The 16322-nt window shown below is 42.3% G+C and overlaps 1 protein-coding gene across 4 annotated transcripts; it reads left to right on the top strand.

Moving 5' to 3' along the window:
* Window positions 1-619: 619 nt before the first annotated feature.
* On the top strand, window positions 620-16104 carry LOC115156905 (WD repeat-containing protein 37). 4 transcript variants are annotated; one of them, XM_029704704.1, is made up of 15 exons: window positions 620-884; window positions 1838-2029; window positions 3886-3982; window positions 4162-4257; window positions 4450-4514; window positions 10604-10739; window positions 11886-11957; window positions 12167-12211; window positions 12341-12417; window positions 12525-12759; window positions 13042-13183; window positions 13771-13905; window positions 14161-14275; window positions 15395-15541; window positions 15957-16104. In XM_029704704.1, exons 2-14 carry the CDS (start codon window positions 1892-1894, stop codon window positions 15524-15526), a joined length of 1485 nt encoding a protein of 494 aa, XP_029560564.1. In that variant the 5' UTR covers window positions 620-884; window positions 1838-1891; the 3' UTR covers window positions 15527-15541; window positions 15957-16104. The 4 variants fall into 4 exon arrangements, with proteins under 4 accessions (XP_029560564.1, XP_029560562.1, XP_029560561.1 ...); XM_029704702.1 differs by having other exon boundaries at window positions 621-884; window positions 1857-2029; window positions 12522-12759; XM_029704701.1 differs by having other exon boundaries at window positions 621-884; window positions 12522-12759.
* Window positions 16105-16322: the final 218 nt, after the last annotated feature.

Here is a 16322-nt window from a genome sequence, read left to right as displayed (position 1 = left end):
GCTACTAGCGTCATTCATGAATATGCATAGCCATCTCGAGAAAACACCGATATAAAATGTATTTTCTTACATTTGCCAGGATGTCACGTGGTCCTACTTATATCAGTACACTCGTAACAATTTAAGCATTACACAATTTATATTCGGTTAAATAAATCTCACGTAGCAAATAAGACACTCAATGACCTCCACACAAAAACACCTTGCTTGTTGGGCGAAACAACGCCACCAGCTGGAGGGAGACAGATTTTCCGCGTTTGTTGGGCCTCTCTCTTCGTCTTCCTGTCTGAGGGCCAGTCAAACCAAATCAGCTTTCCACTAGATAGCATAGCCACAAAGTCAAAATATCCTAATAATTAATTAAAACAAAAAATAGCTTTTTCGTTTTAATGTAACGTTAGGCATAAGGTTATCAGTATGGGTTAGGTTAAAATCACATTTTAAGAATATGAATTGTGGAAATAGGCATGGTCTATGACTTTGTGGCTGTGGTAACTAGACGACTGTCAAGCTGCTGGCTAGCTATCTGTTTGACAGAGACGGGAGAGGAAGCGAGACACCCCACTTGCTGTTTTGTGTTTGTTTGTGTTTAGGTTTAGGTTTCGGTTTTGTTTCAATGGGGATCAGTGAACTAAGTAGGCCAAACACCGTTGTATTGCATTGGCGTCTATGGGAGACACACCCAGTTAAGTTGACCGGAACTGAACATTTGTTTTCAACGGTAAATGGCCTGGGTGCTCTTAATTTTTCCACCATCTTTGATGGGGAGAAGTCAACAAGGATCCCAGTAACGTTACTTTTCATTTAGAAAATGGCAAAATGGTCTGTCGCAGAATAAATTTCAGAGCAACTTGGAACAAATACCTGGATTTCTAGTATTGTATGTAAGTATGCTCACGTTTCTTTCCTAGCGAGTTAGCCAGCTCGTTACGTAAATGTAGCTAGTTTGTTAGCTACACATGCTCAGTGACTATCTATCTACCTTAGCTAACGTTAGTTAGCTTCGTAATAGCTGGCCTGGCACCTCCTTGCCTATTTTGTTTTCTTGCCAATTTGTGTGTATAGTTTGTGCAAAACAAGTAGCTACCTTGTTAGTTCACATACCTCGTCCTGTCACTAAAGTAACATCAATACTTTTTTTGTCAGCTTTGGTAATTAGCATTGGTTAACTAGCTAGATATGTTTGACAGCTATCGTCGTTAGCTAGCTAGTTTGGTTAGCTAGCCAACTAACTGACGTTAGGGATCAGGCAGGATGGCTTGACAGTGATGGTGCCTACAACAGTAGTTGTTAGCTTGCAGCAATTAGTAGTTATGTATTGTTTCACATTCGTTGAACGTTTTCTTTGATGACATTAGTCCTTCACACTCCTTCCAAGGGCAAAATGATACCAAGCTTGTCATGCTGACATATCATATTAACATGAAGTTAATTTATAATTTCAGATATTACGTCTGTTTTATGATGACTGACATGCATGAATGTCAGACATACTCAGAGTTGTCAAGATGTCCCTAAATTAATAACAATGCCTTGGTTCCCCTGGGAGCTATTCAGATGTAAAGGAGAATGTGAGCAATACTGTCTGCCAGCATGTTGTGGTATTTGTGTACCTGAACACCTCCACCTACCACCGCCCAACATGGGGTCTTGTGTAGCCATACCAGAGAGAAGGAGGCGACAGAATATGCCACAATATTTGTCCATACTGACTCAGAAAGACACTTACTATTTCTTAGTAAGTATGGCTTGGGCCTTGTGTAAAGACTTTAAAGGAATAGCTTCAGACTAACATAGCTAATCATTCTAATCATGTACTCTGCTTCCTCCTTTACAGTTTGCTTCCTCCTTTACAGTTTCACATAGGAAAGTTGGGGGTCTATGAGGAGGGATGCCTGTCGAAAGTGGAAGCAGTGCATCCTCCCGCCAGGCCAAGCAGAAGCGCAAGTCCCACAGCCTGTCCATCCGTCGGACCAACAGCACCGAGCAGGAGCGCACAGGTTTACAGAGGGAGATGTTGGAGGGACAGGTGTGGACTGGGCTGGGGAAAGCCTGAGAACAAGTGGAGCTTTTGTCCAGCTGAATGTTGTCACCATAACTAGAGAAATGTTTTCCTATCTGAACACAAGCCAGGATAATTGTGTGATTGCATAAATGGTATAGAATGAGGCAATCCACAAGTGTCTGTGGTTGTTTGTTAGGTTCTTACCTTGGGTGCACTTATAGCACTGTGGTTTGCACCGTTAGGCTCACTAGTTAAGTAGACCTAAGCCAATTACACTGTGATCCATCAGTTTAGAGAGCATGAGAATGGGAGGTGCTGTTCAACCATTACAATCGATGCATGCGCTTCTCTCCCAGTCCATTTGACACAAATCGACTCAAGCTAATCTAGTTTAACATCACTTAGTTAAATCAATCATATGAGAGAAAGTATATGGATGCAGTTAGAAGAACATAATATATTCAGTTGATGGTGGGGGAGCATTTGTAGTTATGGATTAGGCTACATTAGATGAAATAAATATACTTAGTAGACAGTTGTTGTAATCCAGGTAGTTAGTTAATTTAGTTATTGTTCATTCAATGATCTTAGTTCCTGTACTTGCATCACACAGTGTTAGCTAGGTTTTCTCCGATACAGATTAAGATAAATTCTATGTCTGGCAAATAAGGGGATGCGAATTGAACAGTTTACTGAGAAAGGGATCACTGTAGACTGCCACTTGTCTTTTTGAGTATGCCTTTTTCATAGAGTATGTTTTCAGGTCTTCTCTGCTATTATGGTGGTAGCATGTATTGTTACTTCAGAGCAACAATACACATGTACTCTTAAATTATTCGGGACATTGGGCAAAGCACTTAATCTAACTTTTTTGTTTTTACTCTGGCTACTTTGAGTAGTCTAAGTCTGCTGATAATCTGCATCACTATTTGAAACCTGAGGTAAGTTGGGTGTTTAGAAACACTGTCAGAATGTAGAGTACCTTCTCAATAGCGTACTAAATAGTTTAGTTGTAATGTTCTAGTGTTTTCTCTTCCTAGGTTCGTTCACACACAATGCATTTCCTTTCCCCTTGCCAAATATCTCAGCTCTATTAAATCCACAGGAAGCTTGATTCAACATGCCCTGTGCTGCTATCCAGACAATCTGTTTCAGAATTGCAAATCTCTATGCTATACAGGTTCCATCAAATTCCCCCCTTCGCGATAGCATACTCTTTAAACTACACCACCCCAGCCTGCTTTGCTGTTAATTTGTTCATTGTGGTGTACTGGTACTTATCCTTTCTCCAGCTGCATCATGACTTGTTACTGTTAGCCTATGAATGCGAAGAGCATCTCTACTGAACTCATTAGAAAAAAAGCTGGACCTGCAAGCAAGGGTACAAAGGGCCTGTATGTGTTTGACCCTGGACAGACTGTGCTCTTGTGGCACTAGGCCATTCAGCTCACATCAGTGCTCTAGTAGAATAAGCATTTCTATGTTAAAAGGAATGACTTGGGTAGATTTTTCCATCTGGTTTGTAACACAGAGAGTCGGGGACCATTTTGTCTCAACACTTATTGTCCTTGTGTAGTGGTAACACAGTTGATATTTAGTTGTCGGTGTTAGCTTCCCTGTCTTCACCCTTGAATGTTTGGTTGTATTAATAGCCTCGTTTCCTATTGGGTTACAGTTCCCTTAGCACTAGTAAATTATTCATTGTTCAGTGTCCTAGCAGGAATTTTATGCTAAATAGTTTGCTATTATTGCACTAGGACCAGGCCCACCCTTTTTGGGTTTGTGTTCTTGGTCTCATTATAAACCAAAGGGTGAATTATTCTGTTATCTCTTCCCTATTTTCCCCTAAAATCTTAATATCCCAATTGATGCATCTGCAGGATTCCAAACTACCATTGTCTTTGAGGAGCAATCTTTTGGACCTCTTTGGCCAGATTGAGAGGGAGTTTGAAAACCTCTACATTGAAAACATTGAGTGTAAGTACAGCACAAACATTGGTTGATAACATTCCTAAATGTGAATGTGCATAACCATCATTGGAGTGGATGTCACTTAATAGGATTTCACCCTGTGTACAGCAGTAACCATATGTGAAATCTGCTTGATAATCCCATTGCTGTCAGTATTCCTCAATGTGATTTCTATTCATTTGCAGTGCGTAGAGAGATTGAAACCCTGAACGATCGTTTGACAGCTGAAGGACAAACCATCGACGGGGGAGACTTGACTAAGGGGGCACTTAAAGCGAAAGGTTTGAGACGGCAGAATTTTGTTTGACATGTTAGATAGTTTAGCATTATTTCTGTTCAACACTTGTTAATACTGCTGTGAAGGGTCTTAATGCCAAATGGGATAAATGACATAGATCCACAATATGTTGATTAGAGACTTCACTAGCTTCTTATTCTGTTCTCATAATGTGCTCTCTCCTCTTAACTCACAGCAAGTCATAGCACAAGTCAACTTTCTCAAAAACTGAAGACAACTTATAAGGCATCTACAAGCAAGGTAAAAGCTCTTATCTTTCTCTGACTTGCATGATGATATGTCATTTAAAAAATAATATTGTTGAGTAACTTACAACCTAGTTTGTTTGCAATTATTATAATAATATCAGCGAAGGGATGACTTAGAAGGGACACAGTCCACTGTTCCATTAAAAAAAAAAAATCTTATACCAAAATTGTATACATTTTTTCGGAAATGTATCTATGGGTATATTCATAAAAATACAGTTGGTTTCCGTTTGTACTAAATGTTAATTGAAAAAGAGATATGAAAGTGGTCGTATGGTCAGCGGTAAATCTATTTCTATTTTTCACCTGTGCCATAGCGCTCACATTCTTTCCATGGCAAAGTAGGTGGTGGACCTCTTCCCACCTTCAATGTGGGGAACATTGTGGAGTTGTGGGGTGGAGACTCATGGGTAACAGGTTCTTCATTTCCCCCGTGTCCCCCCACCATTATGCATGAGCAGCCCAGCCATGGGGCTGATGCACCATCTCCAAGACACTTGGTGATTGAAATGTATGACTTGTTGTTTTATAGACTCATTTACAGTGAGGCATATTAAAGACACTAATTGATATCTCTTACTAACAAAAGCTTTCTAAGCAATTTACCGTACAAACTTTTTTTGTTTGTTTCTGCACTCACTAGAATAGAAGCACATTGGATTTCCAGGCTGTCACACACTTAGGCCAAAGGGCTGACAAGATCTCTGTGAAATGCCTTGAGCTTCAATGTCTTAATGACAATGGTTTTCAGTTGAATTGGCAGTTGTGGGCTTTCCTTTGTTTCACAGAGGGAGTCAGTGCAATGACTGATGACGTTGTGCTCTTTCTATCTTTACATTTTAGTCATTTAGTAGGAAAAAAACAACACCATATCACAGTTACTGCAAGTAGACTCTTCTTCGAAGTAGCTGCTATCATGGCAACAGTGTGGTGGTCTGTTGGGATAAGCTTGGTTTTACCTCATTGAACATCAACCCTTTGTGTGACTCTGACCGCAGCTAAAAAAACTATCTTATCATAAGGAAATACCCTATTAACACACATTGCTAACAATAAGTTAGGATAATTCCTTGCTCTGTTCAATGTATGCTTCTTTTCCTACTTCCATTCACTGTTAACTTAATGATCTATGCTACCGTTCAAAAGGTTGGGGTCACTTAGAAATGTCCTTGTTTTAAAAAGAAAAGCACATTTTCTGTCCATTTAAAATAACATGAAATTGATCAGAAAAACAGTGTAGACATTGTTAATGTTGTAAATGACTATTGTTGCTGGAAACGGCTGCTTTTTAGTGGAATATCTACATAGGCGTACAGAGGCCCATTATTAGCAACCATCACTCCTGTGTTCCAATGGCACGTTGTGTTAGCTAATACAAGGTTATCATTTTAAAAGGCTAATTGATCATTAGAAAACCATTTTGCAATTATGTTAGCACAGCTGAAAGCTGTTGTTCTGATTAAAGAAGCAATAAAACTGGCCTTCTTTAGACTAGTTGAGTATTTGGAGCATCAGCATTTGTGGGTTCGATTACAGGCTCAAAATGGCCAGAAACAAATAAGTTTCTTCTAAAACTCGTCAGTCTATTCTTGTTCTGAGAAATGAAGGCTATACCATGCGAGAAATTGCCAAGAAACTGAAGATCTTGTACAACGCTGTGTACTACTCCCTCCACAGAACAGCACAAACTGGCTCTAACCAGAATAGAAAGATAAGTGGGAGGCCCCGGTGCACAACTGAGCAAGAAGGCAAGTAAGTTAGTGTATGGACAGACAAATCTATGTTTGAGGTGTTCCGATCACAAAGAAGAACATTTGTGAGTCGGAGAAAAAATGAAAAGATGCTGGAGTGCTTGACGCCATCTGTCAAGCATGGTGGAGGAAATGTGATGGTCTGGGGGTGCTTTGGTGGTGGTAAAGTAGGAGATTTGTACAGGGTAAAAGGAATCTTGAAGAAGGAAGGCTATTACTCCATTTTGCAATGCCATGCCATACCCTGTGGAGAGCGCTTAATTGGAGCCAATTTCCTCCTACAACAGGACAATCACCCAAACCACAGCTCCAAACTATGCAAGAACTATTTAGGGAAGAAGCAGTCGGCTAGTATTCTGTCTATAATGGAGTGGCCAGCAGGGTCACCGGATCTCAACCCTATTGCGCTGTTGTGGGAGCAGCTTGACCATATGGTACGTAATAAGTGCCCATCAAGCCAATCCAATTTGTGGGAGGTGCTTCAGGAAGCATGGGGTGGAATCTCTCCAGATTTCGTCAACAAATTGACAACTAGAATGCCAAAGGTCTTCAAGGCTATAATTGCTGCAAATGGAGGATTCTTTGACAAAAGCAAAGTTTGAAGGACACAATTATTATTTCAATTAAAAATCATTATTTATAACCTTGTCAACGTCTTGACTATATTTCCTATTCATTTTGAAACTCATTTCATGTATGTTTTCATGGAAAACAAGGACATTTCTAAGTGACCCCAAACTTGAAAGGTAGTGTATATCATTTTCAGAAATAGCACTTGAAGACTTCAAGCAAACAGTAATCCTTTCTTGAAATGCTGATGTTCACTGATGTAAAACGAGCAACAATTTGATGTGCACATTGCAGACCATGTACTGTCAGAATAGGCTTTATCCCACAAACTGCTGGATGCATTAGATATTTAACCAGCTTTGTGTTATCTAACACACTTCCTGTTGCCTATTGGTTAAATGTAGCATGTTACGCCAGTTAGGGTTGCACATTTTGGGGAATATTCAGAGGTGGAAACTTTCCGTGGGAATATATGGGAATTAATGGAAATATATGCAAATTAATATTAATACCATTTAAATGTAGATCTTTTTTGTATTGGTTATATTTACTATATCATATGGAGACAAACGTAAACCTTTAACCTTATTATAAGTAGACATAATTGCGAATGATTTAAATCCTTCCAATATAAATAAAGAAAACAATTTAGTTACAAATATAACTTTAATTAAATGAGTTGACTCTTCACATGGGATGATTTCACTGAACAACAAAAGAAAGGGAATATTGAATGATCCCCAATGATCCATCGCATCTCCCAAAAACACTTTCAACATACATCTGTAAAATGATAGTCTAGAAACTAAAGCTTTAGTTGTCTTCCTCTCAGGCTTCCATGTCTTCTCCCTGGACCTCCTCAATGTCCACCTCCTGAACATCAGACTGAGGCCTCATCTTCACTGTCACTTTCCAACCTTGTTGAGGACGGCTCGTTGTCAGGCTCAAAAGCCTCAAATTTGCCCGGATGGCCACCAATTTTTCAACCCTTCTATTGGCCAGCCTGTTGCGTGCTTTGGTGTGTGTCTTCCCAAACAAGGACCAGTTGCGCTCTGAGGCGGCTGATGTTGGTGGGATTTGGAGGATGATGGAGGCAACGGGAAAGATCCACAAAGTCCCTTCCACCAGGTGGCTGATGAGATATGTTGGCACGACTGCCATATTGCATCTCCATCCCAAAGCCCTTGCTTGGAAGTGTACTTCGCCAGACTGCCATTAACCTTACCCTCATCCAGGCCAAGGCGGTGAGACACATTAGTGATGACACCATAGGCCTTGTTGATCTCTGGACAGACAGGATGTTCTTGCCAGCATACTTGGGGTCCAACATGTACGCTGCGGCGTGTATGAGCTTCAGGCAGGAGTCTTCACGCTTTTTGATGTATTTCACAACTGCAGTTTCCTCTGCTTGGAGCAACATTGAAGTGGGCAGGGCTGTATGGATTGCTTCTCTTACATCTGCAAGCAGAGTCTGAATATCAGACAGGATGGCATTGTCTCCCTCAATCCGTGCAATGGCAATTGCTATAGGTTTCAGGCTGCTTACCACTCTCTCCCAAAATACATCATCCTGGAGGATCCTCTTGATGGGGCTGTCCACATCGACAGACTGATATGGCCATTTCTTGGAGAGACTCCTTCCCCTCCAGGAGACTGTCAAACATGATGACAACACCACCCCAACGGGTGTTGCTGGGCAGCTTCAATGTGGTGCTCTTATTCTTCTCACTTTGCTTGGTGAGGTAGATTGCTGCTATAATTTGATGACCCTTCACAAACCTAACCATTTCCTTGGCTCTCTTGTAGAGTGTATCCATTGTTTTCAGTGCCATGATGTCCTTGAGGAGCAGATTCAATGCATGAGCAGCACAGCCAATGGGTGTGATGTGAGGGTAGGACTCCTCCACGTTAGACCAAGCAGCCTTCGCAGCATTGTCTTGTCACCTGTGCAAATACCTTCTGTGGTCCAAGGTCATTGATGACTGCCTTCAGCTCATCTGCAATGTAGAGACCGGTGTGTCTGTTGTCCCTTGTGTCTGTGCTCTTGTAGAATACTGCCTGAGGAGTGGAGATGATGTAGTTAATTATTCCTTACCCACGAACATTCGACCACCCATCAGAGATGATTGCAATACAGTCTGTGCGTTGCAATTCCTTTGAATTGGGGATAGTTCAACCAAAATATGCCACAAGACCTAGAATTGCCTTATTTGTATTGCACAAAAAAGGTTCACTGTTATACACAATTTAAAAAAAAAATGAATTTAAGCAAAATTCCCCAAATTCCAGGGCTTAACTCCCCATGGAAAATTTCCGGAACACTTCCGACCCTTTGCAACCCTAACCCTGCCATCTCTCGTGTGGCCATCATTTACTACTTCCTGTTGATAGCTCTTCATTTATCTTATACCACAGTCTATGCACACTTTAAACTTAATGTGGCTCTTTGTCTTTCATAGGACACTGTATTAAATCAGACCTGGTAACATTTAGAAAACCTTTCAATTCTATCTATGTCATTCCTGAATTTTTTTCCTGAAATTATTTGATAGGAAATATTTTTTTGCGTCGTTGCATGCATCTCGCACCACAGCCTCAGGCTGTGTCCCAGATGGTTCTGGTTAAAATAAGTGCATTATATAGGGTGCCATTTAGACACACCCTCAGATAAAACATCTGCAGATTCAGTATCTGTGCTGCCCAGAGAGATCCAGAGCTGCTGCTGTTGTGTGTGGATAGGCTGCTGCTGCAGGCCTGCTCTGTGCTTACAACCAACCAACCCCTGGCTCAGCAATCACTGAAAATAAACTGCAACTCATCAAAGTTGTGGATAGCATTTTAGTCTTCCATGGTGTTATTATGCTTTAACTAGGCCTAAATGTTTACTATAAGTTTATACATAGTGTTGATTTTTTCCCACTTTAATTTCCATATTTTTCTGAAATATGATTTAATATTTTTTGTATTTGGTTGCAATATTCTGGTTTTCCCAAAAATCCGGTAGTAGGATTTTGTAATTCCTGCTTATTCCCTCCTGATTCTGGGAGTCTTCCAACTTCCAACTGGGAGTCTTCCAACTAATTTTGGAAGACCTGGGAATTTTTTTAAATTTACCGTAATTCTGCAACCCTATTTTTGAATGTTGTTGAATTATTTTGGTGAGATATCTGACCTGCTTATTTGTCCCCTCTTGCTTTTACAGTGGGAACTTATTTAGTGGTTTGTTTCAAACACCTGCCCCTCCAAGAAGTCCAACTTGTTTTATCTCCATTTTAGATGTAAACATGGATACTGACTGATGATAATCATTTGACTATTATTATTTAAAGTATTTTTGTTTTATTTAACCTTATATAGGTTCATATATTCTTTATCCCCTCTTTCTTTCACAGCTTTGCATTTAAAATCAGTTTTGATTAATGCAGCATAATAATTGTTGTGTCCAACATGGTACTAAGGTGATGTGAATAAATAATGACGGTTGTGTTCCAAATGGCACCCTTTTCCCTATTTAGTGCACTACTTTATACCACGGAATAGGGTGCCATATGGGATGCAGTGTAAAGCAACCCAAGCTTCTTAGCCATTGCAGAGGTATCATGCTGACTGTCTGGAGCCCTAATGACCCTATGACCACCACCCACCCACCCAGGGCTGCTGTCCCTCCCTGCTTCCTCCCCTGCTTCCGTTATGCTTCCTCCTCTTCATTCAATCAGCTGTGTGTAAACACCATCCCTTGTCTCTGCTGCCTGCCCTTCAGATCGTCTCCAGTTTTAAAGCCACCACATCCAGAGCCGTGTGCCAGCTGGTCAAGGAGTATGTAGGCCACAGGGATGGCATATGGGACCTGAGTGTCACCAGGACACAGCCCGTGGTGCTGGGCACAGCATCAGCAGGTAGACAGCTACAGTACATTCCAATGCCCTCCTGATAGATTTGCAAAATTCCAGTAACTTTCCCCAAATTTCCTGGTTTTCCAGAAATCCCGGTTGTAGGATTCCTGGAATTGGGAGGTAATTAGTAGGAAATCTAGAATCCTCCCACCAGGACTTCTGAAAAACCTGGACATTTTGAGAGGTTACCGTAGTTTTTCAACCATGGCTAGAGAACATCCTAACAGGCGTCATGCCCATGGGGGGCACAGAGGAATGCGCCCCCTCAGATCTGGCCTGTTTTTCGTTTTTATTTTTAATATATATATACATTTTTTGATTTGTTCTTTCTGTAGTATACTACTAGCCACCTACAAATTGTATGAAGTTGTCTTTAGCCAGCGAGATAGGTTCCCAACCTCATAACTGGCTACCAAGCCTTTTCAGGCTGTCAATCAAGTTAGAGTAGCTTGTCTAACTATCTTAGCTGGCATGCCTGCTGGCAAGGTTGGTCAACTTTTAGAAAAGCAGGCAATTACTAAATGTACTGAAGTAAAGACAATGATTATGGCTCTAGATTGCAGGTAAAATCTGTTTCAGGTGTTTGAAAAATGCAAAGCTCCTTTTGGACCACCCCCCCAGCCATCCGTGCGTACTTTGTGCCTCCTCAGATTTCCCCTCAGATTTTTGGGGTGCATGTCTCCCCTGCATCCCAATGTCTTGACTACTGGCCTTATTTTCCTCTTGGCCCAAGACAAACAATCGTGTTAGTGAGTCACATTTTAAACTGGTCGTCTGTAATGTTCAGCCTGATGGCTCTTTAAAATGCACTGCAGACTTTGATATTCAATTAATTTAACTGTCAACAGGTGCGTGTTAAGGTTGTGATAAAGCAATCATAAGATCTGGTAATTAGGGATTGCTTTCAGACCGGAGTGCTTATTGTGCTAAGAGGGGGCAAATGTAATTTGGCAATGATTACAGTATGAACGTAGAGTGAACTGAATGACTCGTGAGTTAAATCCCAAATGGCACGATATTCCCTATTTCGCGCACTTTGCAGGTGTAGGGAATAGGCTGCCATTTTGGACGTAAACAATGATTACAGTGATGTATGAAGGTGGTGTGGCCTGAATGCTGAATGTGTGTACACCACATCTCTCCATACAGATCACAGTGCTATGCTATGGAGCATCGAGACTGGGAAATGCCTCCTGAAGTATCTAGGTCATGCAGGATCAGGTAAAATGTTCTCTTCTTTCTGATCCATGCAATGTGTATGAAGGAATTTATTCGTCCTAAATTACTCATAGGGTGCGTCCTAAATGGCACTGTGGGGCCCTGGTTAAAAGTAGTGCATTGTGTAGGGAATAGGGTGCTTTTTGGGACAGGCCCAAAGTGTTATTGTGGAAGCTATTCATCAAAAACATATTATGTTTTTCTCTTTCCAGTTAACTCTATCAAGTTCCATCCCACGGAGCAGATGGCTCTTACAGGTAAGGATCTCTTGCTGAATGGCCACAATTGTCTGAAACACATTTGAGTCCAATGTATGTTAAGATGTCTATTGGTTTTGAGGTGTTGGGAGGTGTTTTTGAGGCCTCTTATCTCTGCTCTGTCCACAGCGTCTGGTGACCAGACAGCCCATATCTGGAGGTACACGGTGCAGCTGCCAACCCCACAGCCTGTAGCTGACATCAGTGTAAGCTTCTCAAAACCATGTCTCTTATAACCCACTGCATCTACAGATGTCTAGGTCCTATATGCTGGTGTGTGTGTGTGTGATGTCTGTCTCTGTTTTCACAGCAGACACCCTGTGACGACGACATAGACTTCTCAGATAAGGACGAGGCTGACGGGGACGGTGACGGCCCTAACGAGTGTCCCTCCATCCGCGTGTCTTCCACTACCCTCAGGAGCCACCAGGGGGTGGTCATTGCTGCAGACTGGCTGGTGGGGGGCAAGCAGGTGGTCACAGCCTCTTGGGACCGGGCTGCCAACCTGTACGACGTGGAGACCTCCGAGCTCGTCCACTCACTCACTGGTATGTCCATTTCCCCCCCACTTTTCGTACATTACAACATCAACGTAGAGGAATAACACCACATGAAGGAGAAACACACACACTGTAAAAACTAAACAGAAAAACCTTAATGTGTTGTTTCTGTGTATGTAGAGTGGGCATTGCATTGGTTATGTGTCATAAGGACTGTTTTGGATTACGTTGCCAATGAATGCCCATTATGAGGGTTATGTAACTGTTCTAGACTCTATGTCCTATTCCAAGTGACTCTGCCTTACCTCCGAGCTGTGTCTGTGTCCCCAGGCCACGACCAGGAGCTGACCCACTGCTGCACCCACCCCACCCAGCGTCTGGTGGTCACCTCGTCCAGAGACACCACCTTCCGTCTGTGGGACTTCAGAGACCCCTCCATCCACTCTGTCAACGTGTTCCAGGGGCACACTGAGTGAGTCTCACACACACACACACACTTTCCATCTGTGTGACTTCAGTGATCCCTCCATCCACTCTATCCAGGGACACACAGTCAGTAGCACCCCTACAAAATTCATGCAGAAAGCATATCGCCACCCGTAATGTGGCATTAATTATCCATCAATTAGCATTAATAAGCCGTGTGTCCATTTAGATTACAGGGGCTAGATTTGGTCTGCCCACAGTAGCGGGTGAGGGCACAGCTAATCAGCCAATAGCATCCAGAACAAATGATACTGTGGTACATGAGTCAGTCAAGAGAATGAAGGAGCTGGTGACCTTCAGGCCTCGCCATTTTCCCACCCGGACATCATGTGTGTTGTAAATATCTAGGTATTTATTTGACTGCAAATGTACAGTCCTGCTAATAAGGCATTGGTCCCTAGAATGCTACTTGTTATGCTTCCTGGAAAGGACAACATCAGTGTTTCGCTGGTTCATAAAGCTCTTTTTACAGCAACAGTTATCACCTAAGTGATTTACAGTAACCTGGCCCAAACCCCAAACCGCAAGAAAAGCGGGTTAATGACTATTTTCCACCATGTCGTATGTGTCCAGCACGGTGACGTCAGCGGTGTTCACTGTGGGGGACAACGTGGTGTCTGGGAGTGACGACCGCACCGTCAAGGTCTGGGACCTCAAGAACATGAGGTCACCCATAGCTACCATCCGCACAGACTCTGCCGTCAATAGGTGAGAGGGAACTGTATCACACAATTTATTCTGGAAACCTCTTATTAGGTAGAGTATGTGTGTGATTGAGAAAAAGAAAGAGCTGGGATTAAAAGATATATTAAAAAGGGGTGATTTAAAGCCTCATTGTTTACTGTACTTTGAACTTTTTACAGGATAAGCGTGTCGTACTAATAAAGTATTGATTTTAAGAGGGATGTTATGAATCAATGTTAGAAAATATAATTCATGGATTATATGTTTAACCCCTCACAGGATAAGTGTGTCAGTGAACCAAAGAATCATTGCTCTTCCTCACGACAATCGTCAAGTCCGGCTGTTTGACATGTCAGGAGTGCGGCTGGCTCGACTCCCACGCAGCAACAGACAGGTAACCAGCACCAAACAGTGGGGCTAACACTGGACTGGAATCACAACCTTTTTCCATATTACCTCTTATGACTAGGCTGCTCAACCAGTACCAGTCATGACTAGGCTGCTCAACCAGTACCAGTCATGACTAGGCTGCTCAACCAGTACCAGTCATGACTAGGCTGCTCAACCAGAACCAGTCATGACTAGGCTGCTCAACCAGTACCAGTCATGACTAGGCTGCTCAACCAGAACCAGTCATGACTAGGCTGCTCAACCAGTACCAGTCATGACTAGGCTGCTCAACCAGTACCAGTCATGACTAGGCTGCTCAACTAGTGAGATATGGACTGCCACATCTGTCGTACCCTTAGCCCTGATGGTTTTCCAAAGGATATGGATTTACTTTTTATTGTGTTTACTATTTTCTTGTGCAGTATCGGCTGCCATTGATACTTTCTAATGTCGAATTTGAAATAAACCATTCTATATATAGACTGAATGTACAAAACATTAGGAACACCTTTCTAATATTGAGCTGTACTCCTCCCCTTTTTGCCTTCAGACCAGCCTCAGTTCGTTGGGACATGGACTCTACAAGGTGTCAAGTGTTCCACAGGGAAGCTGGCCCATGTTGGCTCCAATGCGTCCCACAGTTGTGTCAAGTTGGCTGGATGTCCTTTGGGTGGTGGGCCATTCTTAATACACACGGGAAACTGTTGAGCGTGAAAAACCCAGCAGCGTTGTAGTTCTTGACACACACAAACTGATGTCTGGCACCTACTACCATACCCCGTTCAAAGGCATTTCAGTCTTTTGTGTTGGCTCACACAATCCATGTCTCAATTTATCAAGGCTTAAAAATCCTTCATTAACTAGTTGCCTCCCCTTCATCTACACTGATTTGAAGTGGATTTAACAAGTGGCGTCAATAAGGGATCATAGCTTTCATCTGGTCAGTCTGTCATGGAAAGAACATGTGTCCTTAATGTTTTGTACTCTGTGTATATAATCAGTCAGGTTAGGTAGTGGTACTAATGTTACTGTTGCTTCACAGAGTTGTTCCTTTGTTTCTTGTGATGGTTTTTCAATGAAAAGTGTGTGTTATATAAATGAAATGTATTGTTGTTATTCCCAGGGCCACCGGCGCATGGTGTGCTGCTCAGCCTGGTGTGAGGATAACTCTTCTTGTAACCTGTTCAGCTGTGGCTTCGACCGGCAGGCCATCGGATGGAACATCAACATACCCGCGCTGCTGCAGGAGAAGTGAGCCCAGCCAGGACAGGTTCGTTTTCCCTCATTGACTTTTATCCTATGTTTTCTTTTGGTTTCCTCTTTCAGGGATGGTTTTCCGGGCACAGATTAAGCCTGGTCCTAGACTCAATGGAGAGTCTCCATAGAAATAGCTTTATAGTCCCGGACTAGGCTAAATCTGTTTCCGGGAAACCACTCCCGAGTGTTATTCGCAACTATTCATTATCATTCTTTGGACATTACTAGTCTTTATTTTTTTCTATAAATATCTGAAAGGGGAGGGGCTTTAGAAGCCTATTTTAGTTATTTGTTTTACCCTTCACTGCACATGTACTTTTGTCTTTTAATTCTCTGTAACTAAGTCGCTGTACGTAAAAGCGTCTGCTAAATTACCTAAATGTCATTGTTTTTTTTGTTTTTTTTCTTGTGTGCAAATTTAAAAACAGGTCCAGAGTCAGCTCTGAGCCACCCGCCTGACCCATCTGCTAATTGAGCCCATCTTAAGAGCTGATCCCTGGTCAGATCAGTCACATACCCTGACCCTCAGGCAGGGAGGGGAGAAGATCGATCGAGGGCCCCCCCCCCCCCCCCCCCCCCCCCCCCCCACATGGTCTGAATATACATCCCATACTACATACATGTGACTGTGTGTGGTGGATTTCAATCTTGCCCATGTACAGAAAATGTGAAGGACTACTCTGCTTTGTTGTTGGGCTTGTTTTGATCTGTTTATTCATCAAATTGCTGCTGAAGATAAAGAGCACAGTTTCAAACAGGAGGTATGGGGGGTAAATGTAGTGAGCCTAATTTTC

The sequence above is a fragment of the Salmo trutta genome, chromosome 21 (genome assembly GCF_901001165.1).
Source record: "Salmo trutta chromosome 21, fSalTru1.1, whole genome shotgun sequence".
NCBI classification, from domain to species: domain Eukaryota; kingdom Metazoa; phylum Chordata; class Actinopteri; order Salmoniformes; family Salmonidae; genus Salmo; species Salmo trutta.
Note: the sequence above shows the minus strand (reverse complement) of the source record. Positions and strands in the feature narration are given on the sequence as shown.